Source organism: Oncorhynchus kisutch, linkage group LG23 (genome assembly GCF_002021735.2).
Source record: "Oncorhynchus kisutch isolate 150728-3 linkage group LG23, Okis_V2, whole genome shotgun sequence".
NCBI classification, from domain to species: Eukaryota; Metazoa; Chordata; class Actinopteri; order Salmoniformes; family Salmonidae; genus Oncorhynchus; species Oncorhynchus kisutch.
Genome location: NC_034196.2, coordinates 11024951 through 11037066, shown reverse-complemented (window position 1 = coordinate 11037066; position 12116 = coordinate 11024951). Strand labels below are relative to the sequence as shown.

Below are 12116 nucleotides of genomic sequence, written 5' to 3'. Positions count from 1 at the left end.
TCAAGTGTATGAGCACAGCTACGTCGCTTTGAATAAAAGCATCTACTAAATGGCATATATTATATTGAATGACCACTCTCATCTCCGCCAACTACACACTCCCATTTTAAATAGCTGAGGTCACGTTCCTGACCTGGACTCCCAGTCCAGGCCAGAACGCAAGGATATTAGATTGACTAGAGTAAAAAAAAAAGATGACCTGCCATTTTTGAACCTACTAATCTATAATCTAGATTAGATCTACTTAGAGGGGGCACCTCCACTGCAGACTGATCAGGTCAGAGATCAATAATGTTCGAGCCAGGGCAACCAGAGAAGAGGGGGTGAGATACAGGATATTGTGCTGCTAAGGTGAGGTATTCCACACAACATATGCGCTGGAATCATATAGGTGATCGAGGCAGTCTAGAATCAAGGGGAAAAATATGACATGCTGCATAGACCATCTATTTTACAATCTGAATTTCACAGACTAGTTCACAGCACTTTCTGATTAAAAGGAGCTCTCTTGTATATCAGTTACTTACGTCACAGTTGGTCCAATGTTGACTATTTGCCAAGGTAGCAGCACCACAAAATCAGAGACTCCTACAAGAATTTGAATGATTAGCCCCTCTAGTGATAAAACAGACCTCAGCAGCACACCTAATCATTTGAGGTGGAGATGAGAGGTCCCAAAAACTCAGTGGTGGAAAAGGTACCCAATTGTCATACTTGAGTAAAAGTAAAGATTCTTTAATAGAAAATGACTTGAGTAGAAGTCACCCAGTAAAATACTACTAGTAAAATTCCTTAAATTAAGCAAACCAGACAGCACAATGTTCTAGTTTTTTTTAACAGAAATCCAGGGGCACACTCCAACATCATGAAGCATTTGTATTTAGCAAGTCCACCAGATCAGAGACATGTTCTCTTGATAAGTGCATGAATTGTACCATTTTCCTGCTAAGCATTTTTATTTGAACCTTTATTTAACTAGGCAAGTCAGTTAAGAACAAATTCTTATTTACAATGACCGCCTACCCCGGCCAAACTCAAATAATGCTGAGCCAATTGTGCACCACCCTATGGGACTCCCAATCACAGCCAGATGTGATACAGCTTGGATTTGAACCAGGAACTGTAGTGATGCCTCTTGCACTGGGATGTAGTGCTTTTGAGTGTCAGGGAAAATGTATGGAGTAAAAAGTACATTATTTTCTTCAGGAATGTAGTGGATTAAAAGTAAAAGTTCTCAAAAATATAAATAGTAAAGTAAAGTACAGATACCCCCAAAAAACTACTAAAATAATACTTTGAAGTATTTTTACTTAAGTACTTTACACCACTGCAAAAAAACCTCCAGTACAAGAACACGAGCTTATATTAAATACATGTAAAGGTAGTTAGAGAAATGTGTGGTTTATGAAAAACAAGGCATGTTGTCCCCCACGAATGATGCAGCCTCCCACCTTATAGCCCCCGCCTTGTACCAATCAGTGGAATTTAGTAAATGCCAGATCTCTATGGCAAGATGCATCATTCACCCAAGTTTCGTCAAAATCCCGCTAGTGCTGTCTGAGATATCACATGTGACTAACATACAAACGTACTAAAGAACAGAGACAGATGCACAGTTACCTCCCCAATTTCATTGTGGGGGTTAATCATTGAATTACTTACAGTATATGATCCCATCAAAATACTAGACTATTGGTCCCATCAGGCCTTTATGCTTATATTGATTTAGACAGGGGTCCTGAACTGCTTTGACTGAAAAACAGAAACCAAAATATATATTTTTAAAGGCAACAGTAAATCTGTCGTCCCCCCACGAATGATGCAGCACCCCCCTTGGGCCAATCAGTGTAATTGTCTAAGTGATGGATCCCCTTGGCAAGACGCATCATTCACCCAAGTGTCATCAAAATCGGGTCAGTGGTGTTTGATATATCACATGGGATAGCTGGACTTGTATCCCTGAGAATGTGTGCCAAATTTCAGCATTCTGAGTCAAACAGATCAAGCGATATTAACATGTGCCCAATTATAGCGCCACTGTGTGGTCGATATTAATTTTCTTTCATGTACTGAGTCTTGACAGTGTTTAAAAGATGCGTACCAATTTTTTTGACAATACGACTATCCTTTACTGATTTATATGCATTTCTGTGCCAGACCACGCCAACTGGAATGTTTATTGGTCAATATGTTGTTTTAGGTACTAGTCTGTAAAATATTGCGTTGAGAGATCTTTGTCCATAGATGCCACATAATCAAGTTTAGAGCAGATCGATTATTTGGTGCCAGAAGAGTATCGTTTAAGTGTTTTTTACAAAATAAAAATCCATCATGGCGGACCTTATGGCTCACTGAGGCAAATTTGTTCCTTGTGAGGAGAGGGGGCTATGTATTGACTTTAGGTCAAACGGGGTGAGGGGCGTGACCTTTCAAATCATTTTAAATATCTTGTTATAGTACCACCATCTAGCCAATCAGTGTATTTTAGTAAATGCTGGAACTCTACGGCAAGACCCATCATTCACCCAAGTTTCGTCAAAATCTGGCCAGTGCAGTCTGAGATATCATGTGTGACTAGTGTACAAATGCACTAACGGATGGAGACAGATGCACAGTCCCCTCCCCGATTTAATCGTGGGAGACAATAATATGTCTCTGTTGATGGTGGTACTGTACTTGAAATAATCAGAGAACATCATTTTCCTGCTCTTTGAGCCCATCAGGGGGCGACTTAGTGATTTGGAGGGCTCAGGCAGAGGATTGAAAGTAAAGACGTAATTTAACTATAATAATGTATTACCTTTTAATGTGCCATGAACAGAACCAGTCATGATGTTTTCATCTGATTGTCAAACAAATCACTTAAGAAAGTAAGTTACCCTTGCACGTTCATCCAAAATAATTCCAGCATCCGAACAGTGCACTGTGCATTGTGCACTTGCCAACTTTCCTTCAATTCGCAAGTGGCTGAAACTATCTCACTGGAGAAAGCATCCGAGCGAGTGTAGCAGCAGCGCCCCTCTGTTTACTATACAGTATGTAGCCCATGTATCTGAAGCTGTCTGGCCAGAAAGAGTATGACATGCCATAAAAATAATTGGCCAGATAGCATCACGTACATGGGCTACACATACATGTCCTCTGCCTCGATGACAATGGCAGTATTATCAGCAGCACCTGTCTTTTTACTAAACAAATGTGTATTGTATCCCCCTAGAGTCTAAGGGCCTAGGTTTGGGTTTTCTACTATTTTATTTGATCTTATTTAACCTTTATTTAACTAGGCAAGTCAGTTAAGAACAAATTCTTGTTTACATTGACGGCCTACTAAAAGGCAAAAGGCCTCCTCCGGGGGTGGGGTCTGGGATTATTTTTTTTTAAATAAATTCAATAAAGATATAGGACAAAACACGACAAGAGACAACACAATATTACTTAAAGAGAGACCTAAGACAACAACATAGCATGGCAACAACACATGACAACAACATGGTAGCAACACAACATGGCACGTAAACATATGGAATTGTTTTAAGATTTTCATACCAAGGATAATTTAGCAATACCTGTAAATATAAAAATATATATATTTTATGAAACATTTGGCCTTACCCCTTAGTCCATAGAAATCCATTGAATAACAGATTCAAACAAGGAAAATAGAAGGAACAAAAGGAAATATGTTTTGAAGTACCTGTCTTATATCTGAGAGATACAATCAGCATAAGAAAGCTCTGAATGTTGTTTTATCGTGGAATTATCCATATATGTAAACATGGATGTAATAAATGTATCACTAGTCACTTTATATAAGGTTTACATACCCATCTCATATCTTTATTTAACTAGGCAAGTCAGTTAAGAACAAATTCTTATTCTCAATGACAGCCTAGGAACAGTGGGTTAACTGCCTGTTCAGGGGAAGAATGACAGATTTGAACCTTGTCAGCTTGGGGGTTTGAACTTGCAACCTTCCATCTGGCTACTAGTCCAACACTCTAACCACTAGGCTACCTTGCCACCCCAGTATATGTATATACTGTAATCGATACCATCTACTGCATCTTGCCTATGCTTTTCGGCCTACGCTCATCCATATATTTATATGTACTTATTCTTATTAATTCCTTTACACTTGTGTGTAAAAGGTAGTTGTTGTGAAATTGTTTGATAACTTGTTAGATATTACTGCATGGTCGGAACTAGAAGCACAAGCATTTCGCTACACTTGCATTAACATCTGCTAACCATGTGTATGTGACCAATAAAATTTGATTTGATAACTTTTTACGTGAAAATTCCCTATTCAAATCAAATCAAATTGATTTATATAGCCCTTCTTACATCAGCTGATATCTCAAAGTGCTGTACAGAAACCCAGCCTAAAACCCCAAACAGCAAGCAATGTAGGTGTAGAAGCACGGTGGCTAGGAACAACTCCATAGAAAGGCCAAAACCTAGGAAGAATCCTAGAGACGAACCAGGCTATGAGGGGTGGCCAGTCCTCTTCTGGCTGTGCCGGGTGGAGATTAAAACAGAACATGGCCAAGATGTTCAAATGTTCATAAATGACCAGCATGGTCAAATAATAATAATCACAGTGGTTGTCGCGGGTGCAGCAAGTCAGCACCTCAGGAGTAAATGTCAGTTGGCTTTTCATAGCTGATCATTTAGAGTATCTCTACCGCTCCTGCTGTCTCCAGAGAGTTGAAAACAGCAGGTCTGGGACAGGTAGCACGTCCAGTGAACATGTCAGGGTTCCATAGCCGCAGGCAGAACAGTTGAAACTATTCAATTCCATTCATTTTTCAGCCCGGTATTCGTTTACCCAGATCATGAGGCCCCTTGATGATGTGAGGCCTCTTCTGCCAAATGTCCGCCAGTGCATCTAGTTCATAAACGTTTCACAGTGCTTGTTCAAAACGAGAATGCAATATCTTTGTAATACAAAAGGCGGCGGTAAACTCTTTCTATTGGAATAAATGCGTGTCAGAAATTACACCAAAGAAGAACACCTAATCTCGTTCAAAGATCTCCAAATATCTCGCGAGACGACATTTACGATTTCCACTCCCAGAATGCTTCTTTCTACCTCTTCCCTTCCGCGGCCTTAGAAAGTAAGTGAGCCGATATACAACTGCGGCCGAGAATCCATGTAATCGCTTTAATATCTATGGCATCCTGACTCTTAAATGTTAAATTTACTTGTATTTAAACTACTACTTAGAAACGTGGGCGTCCATGCGTGTATCGGTGGCTATTTTCACCAAAAGTCATATTTGTGATATGCTTGGCCCCCAGCCACTTTTAGCATTGCTAACGAAACCATGACCATGATGCCGGCCCTACGAATGAGTCTTGATGAAATACATAGTCCCAGTGATGTAATCGTATGTGATTTGCTCGATGTTTTGGGTTGGTTTAATGTTTGCTAGCTATCAACTAACACGTAGCGCATCCTCCAAGGTGTCTGACTTGTTTCTCAGTCAACCAACACACTTAACACGTTCTCCGACTAGTTTTAGTTAGCTAGTTAACCCGTTTATCTTTTGCAGATCTCTGAAAATGGTCCGCTACTCGCTCGACCCCGAGAACCCGACTAAGTGTGAGTACCGGTTTGATTGTTGCCCTGGATTTATTCATTAGCTCGCTAATGCAAGTTAACTAGCTAAATTAGCTAGTTTATCAGACTTAACCATGGTTGTAATGATGACTTTCTTAGGACACCTTTAGATTACCCATGAAAATAAATATGAACGAGGCTGAGCAACCACACATACATGGTTTATTCACCATGTAAGGTTATTTATGTCTTGTGACCTTACTGATCATTGCTGTATTTTCTTCTGAAGCATGCAAGTCGAGGGGCTCTAATCTCCGGGTTCACTTCAAGGTAAGGTGTTCTCTTTTCTGATTCACATGAGAAGTTGCCTTCAGACATTTTGTCTACTGTAGTTGTTTCAGTGTGGGAGTTAGTTGCTGTTGGTTGATATGTATTGGTAGTCATAAATGTGTGCAGGTTGAAAGGTATGATGCTTTGCTATGATGACAACATTGGAGACCTTTGGAATCAAATGTGACAATATCTAACAAATAACTGAGCAATTTTGCATTCATGCCCATCAAGACGGTTATAACAATCTGTTATTGATATAGCTAGCTACTACAGTAACGCTTCTTGTTTGTTTCCCATCAGAACACCCGTGAGACAGCTCAGACCATCAAAGGCATGCACATCCGCAAGGCCACCAAGTACCTGAAGGATGTTACCATCAAGCACCAGTGTGTTCCCTTCCGTCGCTACAATGGGGGTGTCAGCAGGTGTGCCCAGGTAAACGCCAATCCAATTACATTTACTCTAGCCTCAATTTAAATGTGTATAGGGGACTTTGGTTGGTTATCTTCTAACAATGTTTACACTTTATTATATTTCCTATGTAAAGTATTGGGATTAGCAGGTATGAAAGGGATCAAAAAAATAAATAATAATACATTTGTTCAACATGGGCTTTGGAGAGGGGCACAAAATGACTTAAAATCTTTCTGGCTTATCAGACCTTGCACTTATGGTTTTAATGCATGTCTGTATGAAATGGTTGCAATGATGACTTTCTTAGGACACCTTTGGATTAGCCATGAAAATAAATATGAACGAGGCTGAGCAACCACACATTTGCGCTTATGTCTACATACATTTTCCCCGATGTTGACCAGAAATGAGGGCACCTATTCTGGCCCAGTGTTGTATGCACACGACTGACCAAACTGTTTCTCTGCAGGCCAAGCAGTTTGACTGGACACAGGGCCGCTGGCCCAAGAAGAGTGCAGAGTTCCTTCTCCACATGCTGAAGAACGCTGAGAGCAACGCGGAGCTTAAGGTACTGTTGGTATTTTTGTTGGGCCTGCCTCTTATTGTGGCATGCCTGTAGTGGAGAGATTTGTGAAAAGTATGATGCTACCAAGCTTGTTGGGGTTCAAACTGTGAAATGGGCACAATTCATGATTGCAACGATGACCATTTGGGACACCTTTGTATTAACCATGAAAAGGGGCATCTAATCCACCGTGATGCTTTTATGAACAATATAATTTAAAGCTGGAATCCTTCATCGAGAAGATTGTTTTGGTCAAAAGCTGCATGATGGGCCTGAAATGTTAACCCTCTCAAATTCAAAGCGAGAGCTTTGAATGCATGGACTGACATCCATGATATAAGCATTGGTTTCAACCATGTTTTGAGGCTTTAGTATTAGTTTAATATACCTTTTCAAACATTGGACCATAACAAGCTTATTCTGGGTTCTGATTGGGTACAGCAGTTGAATTAAGCTCATGAGGCATTTAGAAAATATTTTCTTCCCGAATCAATAAGTACATATTATTAATCCTAAAATTGATGTAGTAATTAAGGATTCTAGCTTTGCCATTTTCAACACTTGTATGGGTGTAAAGAATTAGATTTGTGTGTTGATACGCCCCTAAATTGGAACGTAGTGGCTGTACAGTGACATACGATACATGCCAGAGTTCTGGCTCTGCGCTTCACAGCGCTGTGTGGGTTTTGACTGATGGCCGTTCTGAACTTGAGCACCACGAATGACAAGTTGCTCCATCCCTCCCGCTGTTTGAGGAACTTTTGCAAATTTTGCTTGAACGAGGGAATTGCTGTAAATTGAATTGCTGATTTTTACAGATGAGATGTTGAGGATTATAATAAATACTGCTTTGATGTCGCAAGCCAAACAGATGTCCAGATGTGCACTTCACATGTCCAAATCATAAAACTCATGTCATATAGTGTCAATGTTTATGATCACTATTAGCTGTAAAGTTACAAAGATGACATGTCTTTGAACAGAATTAGCTTGTTTATTGAGAACAAAATTAGCTGCAGCACACACACCTGAATGCACTCATGACTCCTTTCTACTGTGCATTCGGGAAGTATTCAGGCCCCTTCACTTTTCCACATTTTCTTACGTTACACCCTTATTCTAAAATGGATGACCTTTTTTCCCCCTCATGAATCTACACATAATACCCCATAATGACAAAGCGAAAACAAGTTTTTAGCGCTCGGGTGCATCCTGTTTCCATTGATCATTCTCAATGTTTCTACAACTTGATTGGAGTCCACCTGTGATAAATTCAGTTGATTGGACATGATTTGCAAAGGCACACCTGTCTATACAAGGTCCCACAGTTGAGGATTGTGTCGAGGCAAAGATCTTGGGATGGGTACCAAAATATTTCTGCAGCATTGAAGGTCTCCAAGAACAGTGGCCTACATCATTCTTAAATGGAAGAAGTTTGTAACCACCAATACTCTTCCTAGAGCTGGCCACCTGTCCAATCGGGGGGGGGGGGGGGGGGGGGGCTGACCAAGAACCCGATGGTCACTGACAGAGCTCCAGAGTTCCTCTGTTGAGATGGGAGGACCTTCCAGGAGGACAACCATTTCTGCAGCACTCCACCAACCTTTATGGTAGACTGGCCAGACCAAAATTGATCTCTTTGGCCTGAATGCCAAGCGTCGCATCTGGAGGAAACCAGGCACCGCTCATCACCCGGCCAGTTCTATCTCTACGGTGAAGCATGGTCGCAGCATCATGTTGTGGGGATGTTTTTCAGTGGCAAGGACTTGGAGACCAGTCAGGATTGTGGGGCAAGATGAACGGAGCAAAGTGCATAGAGATCCCTGATGAAAACCTGCTCCAGAGCACTCAGACTGGGGTAAAGGTTCACCTTCCAACAGGACAATCCCCTAAGCACACAGCCAAGACAATGCAGGAATGGCTTTGGGACAAGACTCTCAAGGTTCTTGAGTGGCCTAGCCAGAACCCGGACTTCAACCCGACCGAACATCTCTGGAGAGACCTGAAAATAACTGTGCAGCAACACTCCCCATCCAACCTGACAGCTTGAGAGAAGAATGGGAGAAACCCCCAAATACATGTGCCACGCTTGTAGCGTCATACCCAAGAAGGCTCAAGGCTGTAATTGCTGCCAAAGGTACTTCAGCAAAGTACTGAGTGAAGGGTCTGACTACTAATTTAAATGTGATATTTCAGTTTTATTTTTAATTAGTTTGCAAAAATGTCACCTGTTTTTGCTTTGTCATTATGGGGTATTGTGTGTCGATTGAGGGGGTGCAATTGAATCAATTTTAGAATAAGGCTGTAATGTAACACATTTGGAACTCGTGAAGGGGTCTCAACACCCAAAATGTTATTTTATTACTTAGCTAGTCATGTTGGCAATGGAACAAGCTTTCAAATCATGCCCACCTGACCCAGATTGGGACTTAAAATAGACCGTTGTTGTGTTCCAAAAGAAACCACTACAAGTGTGCCTGCTCTAGTTCAACGGCACAGCTAGGATAGCTCAAAGTACTTCATAAACTAGGTTCCTATCTAATTGGCGACACAATTTTATGAAAATATTCTCAAATCTTTACTTTGCATGTACTTTTCGTATTTATTTTGTAAGAAACATTGTCATTTAGCTCTATACTTATAGGCCAATTCTGACAAGTGTCAAAGTTAAGTACTGTATCCCACAGACAACTGGCCATGTATGTGGATTATTTGACTTGCTAACCAGTTTAATCTGTGCTTTATTCTGACAGGGTCTGGATGTAGACTCCCTGGTGATCGAGCACATCCAGGTCAACAAGGCCCCCAAGATGCGCAGACGCACATACCGTGCCCACGGTCGCATCAACCCCTACATGAGCTCCCCTTGCCACATTGAGATGATCCTCACAGAGAAGGAGCAGATCGTTCCCAAACCAGAGGAGGAAGTCGCTACTAAGAAAAAGGTACGCATGCCAACGCATTTTGCAGAAGACTGCTTGGTATCTTCCTGAAAATATGCACACGTCCCCATATTTCCCATGTAAAAGCAGTGTGATTAGAAGCTTTAAACTCTTGAATAAGAGCTCTGTAGACTGGAACGAAAGAGTTTACTATCCTTCTGGCATTACTCGTAAAATCTTATCAGACCTTTCACATAGGTGTGTCTGAAATGGTTGCAATGATGACTTTCTTAGGACACCTTTGGATTACCCATGAAAATAAATATGAATGGGGCTGAGCAACCACACATTTGCATTTAAGTCTATATCATTCTGTCCCCATGAGGGTATTATCAGAATCAGTATGGTGGCCTAATACAATTTCTTTGTCCTGCAGGTTTCTCAGAAGAAGCTGAAGAAGCAGAAACTCATGGCACGGGAGTAATGTAAATTAAATGGAACCATTCTTACCAAAATGGAATGTCTCTGTCCTTTTCATGCTTCTTCATAAGTATTATGAAATCCCTACACCTCATGTAAAGTTGGCTTTAATCCATCTAAAGGCTCCGGGTTTGATACGACCCAAATAGTCATGAATCATGTATCCTAAGGGCAATGCTGTTAAAACGTTGCAGGTGAGACAGGTTATTTGGGTTACTTACTGAAATGACACGTGCCGAACTAATCATATTCTGGCTTAAAGAGATATCTATTATTCACATCAGTATGGACATTGTAAAATCAAGCTGTTGGCACTTGTGACTCCAATGCTGGCTTTCATATGAGGGGCAAAGGGATGTATGTAAAAATGGAAGTGCTAGGCCACAATGTGCTATGAGGATTACATTTCAGATTAGTGCACATGACATTTCAACCTCATTTTCATTATTTCTAGAACATCAGTGGGAAGGTGTTTATTTTAAATAGAAAAAACGTCCTCTTTTAATCATCTCTGGATTAAAACCAAATTATGATAAATGTACCATATTACGTATTGGATCACTAAAAAAATGCACATTTTACATTACCATGTAGTTTACCAATTAAATGGACTGACGGAGATGTAGACATACTCGGTATACAAATCCCAAAGGAAAGAAATGATCTTACTCCAATAAATTTTTATAGAAAGTTAGATAAGATCTTGCTACCATGGAAAGGAAAATACCTGTCTATTTGTGGAAAAATCACCCTGATTAACTCCTTAGTTATATCACAGTTGACCTATTTGCTTATGGTTTTGCCTACACCTAGTGACCTGCTTTTTAAATTATATGAACAAAAAATATTCAATTTTATATGGAACGTCAAACCAGAAAATTAAAAGGGCCTTTTTATATAACGAATATTAATTCGGTGGGCAGAAATGATTAAATATTCAAGCGTTAGACCTCTCACTAAAGGCATCAGTCATACATATACTTAAATCCAAACTGGTTCTCTCGTCAATTGGTACGAATGTTTCATCCTATATTCAGGAAGGGCCTTTTCCCCTTTATTCAGATCACACCTGCTCACTTTCAGTTGTTTGAAAAGGAAATAATCTCCAAAATATCTTTATTTTTTAAACAAGCCTTGGAAAGTTGGTTGCAATTTCAGTTTAATCCGCCTGAAAGGACGGAACAAATAGTACAACAAATATTGTGGTTAAATTCAAATATACTAATTGATAAATAAACTATTTATCGAAGAAATGTTTAAGAAAGGTATAAATTTTGTGAATGATATCATAAATAGGACTGGTGGAGTTATGTCGCACATGCAGCTAACACAGACATGGAAATGTCTGCTCTACCCAAAATTGCAACTAATTAATTGCAGCATTACCACAAAAATGGAAGAGGCAAGTAGAAGGGGAAAAAAGTAAGGAACTTGTGTGTCGGCCTTGTATTAAAGAACATGAATGGTTAAAGAAAAGTGTGATAAATAAAAACAAATACCAATTTCATTTAAGGACCAAAAAACTGACAGCTGTGACATATAAATTGCAAAATAGTTGGGAAGAGATTTTCGATGTACCCATTCCATGGCACATGGTTTATGAATTGATACGCAAAACAACGCCGGATTCAAAACTTCGAATTTTTCAATATAAATTACTATACAAAATTCTTGCACCTAATAGAATGTTATATATATATGGGGGATACGATCTTCCCAGCTCTGCAGGTTCTGCTGTCATTGGATCATTTATTTTGGTATTGTCCATATGTAGCTCATTTTTGGTCACAGGTCCAGGAATGGCTGAAGAATTGAAACATTTGCCTAGAACAAACACTACGGATAGCAATACTGGGTCATTTGAAAAGCTATAGTCAAT

General features: G+C 40.0%; 1 protein-coding gene and 3 non-coding genes across 5 annotated transcripts; all 4 read left to right on the top strand.

The window, feature by feature from the left end:
* Nucleotides 1-5042: 5042 nt before the first annotated feature.
* rpl17 (ribosomal protein L17) lies at nucleotides 5043-10274 on the top strand. Of its 2 annotated transcripts, none has more exons than XM_020457387.2 (7): nucleotides 5043-5117; nucleotides 5556-5605; nucleotides 5853-5893; nucleotides 6197-6331; nucleotides 6780-6878; nucleotides 9629-9820; nucleotides 10194-10274. In XM_020457387.2, the coding sequence occupies exons 2-7, from the start codon at nucleotides 5566-5568 to the stop codon at nucleotides 10239-10241; spliced, it is 555 nt and encodes a 184-aa protein (XP_020312976.1). In that variant the 5' UTR covers nucleotides 5043-5117; nucleotides 5556-5565; the 3' UTR covers nucleotides 10242-10274. The 2 variants fall into 2 exon arrangements, with proteins under 2 accessions (XP_020312976.1, XP_020312977.1); XM_020457388.2 differs by having other exon boundaries at nucleotides 5098-5155.
* Nucleotides 5702-5771, top strand: LOC116356670 (small nucleolar RNA SNORD58). The gene has a single exon (XR_004205097.1). It is a non-coding gene; the product is annotated as a small nucleolar RNA SNORD58 (small nucleolar RNA).
* Nucleotides 6597-6666, top strand: LOC116356669 (small nucleolar RNA SNORD58). Its single transcript, XR_004205096.1, has one exon. It is a non-coding gene; the product is annotated as a small nucleolar RNA SNORD58 (small nucleolar RNA).
* LOC116356668 (small nucleolar RNA SNORD58) lies at nucleotides 10031-10100 on the top strand. Its single transcript, XR_004205095.1, has one exon. It is a non-coding gene; the product is annotated as a small nucleolar RNA SNORD58 (small nucleolar RNA).
* Nucleotides 10275-12116: the final 1842 nt, after the last annotated feature.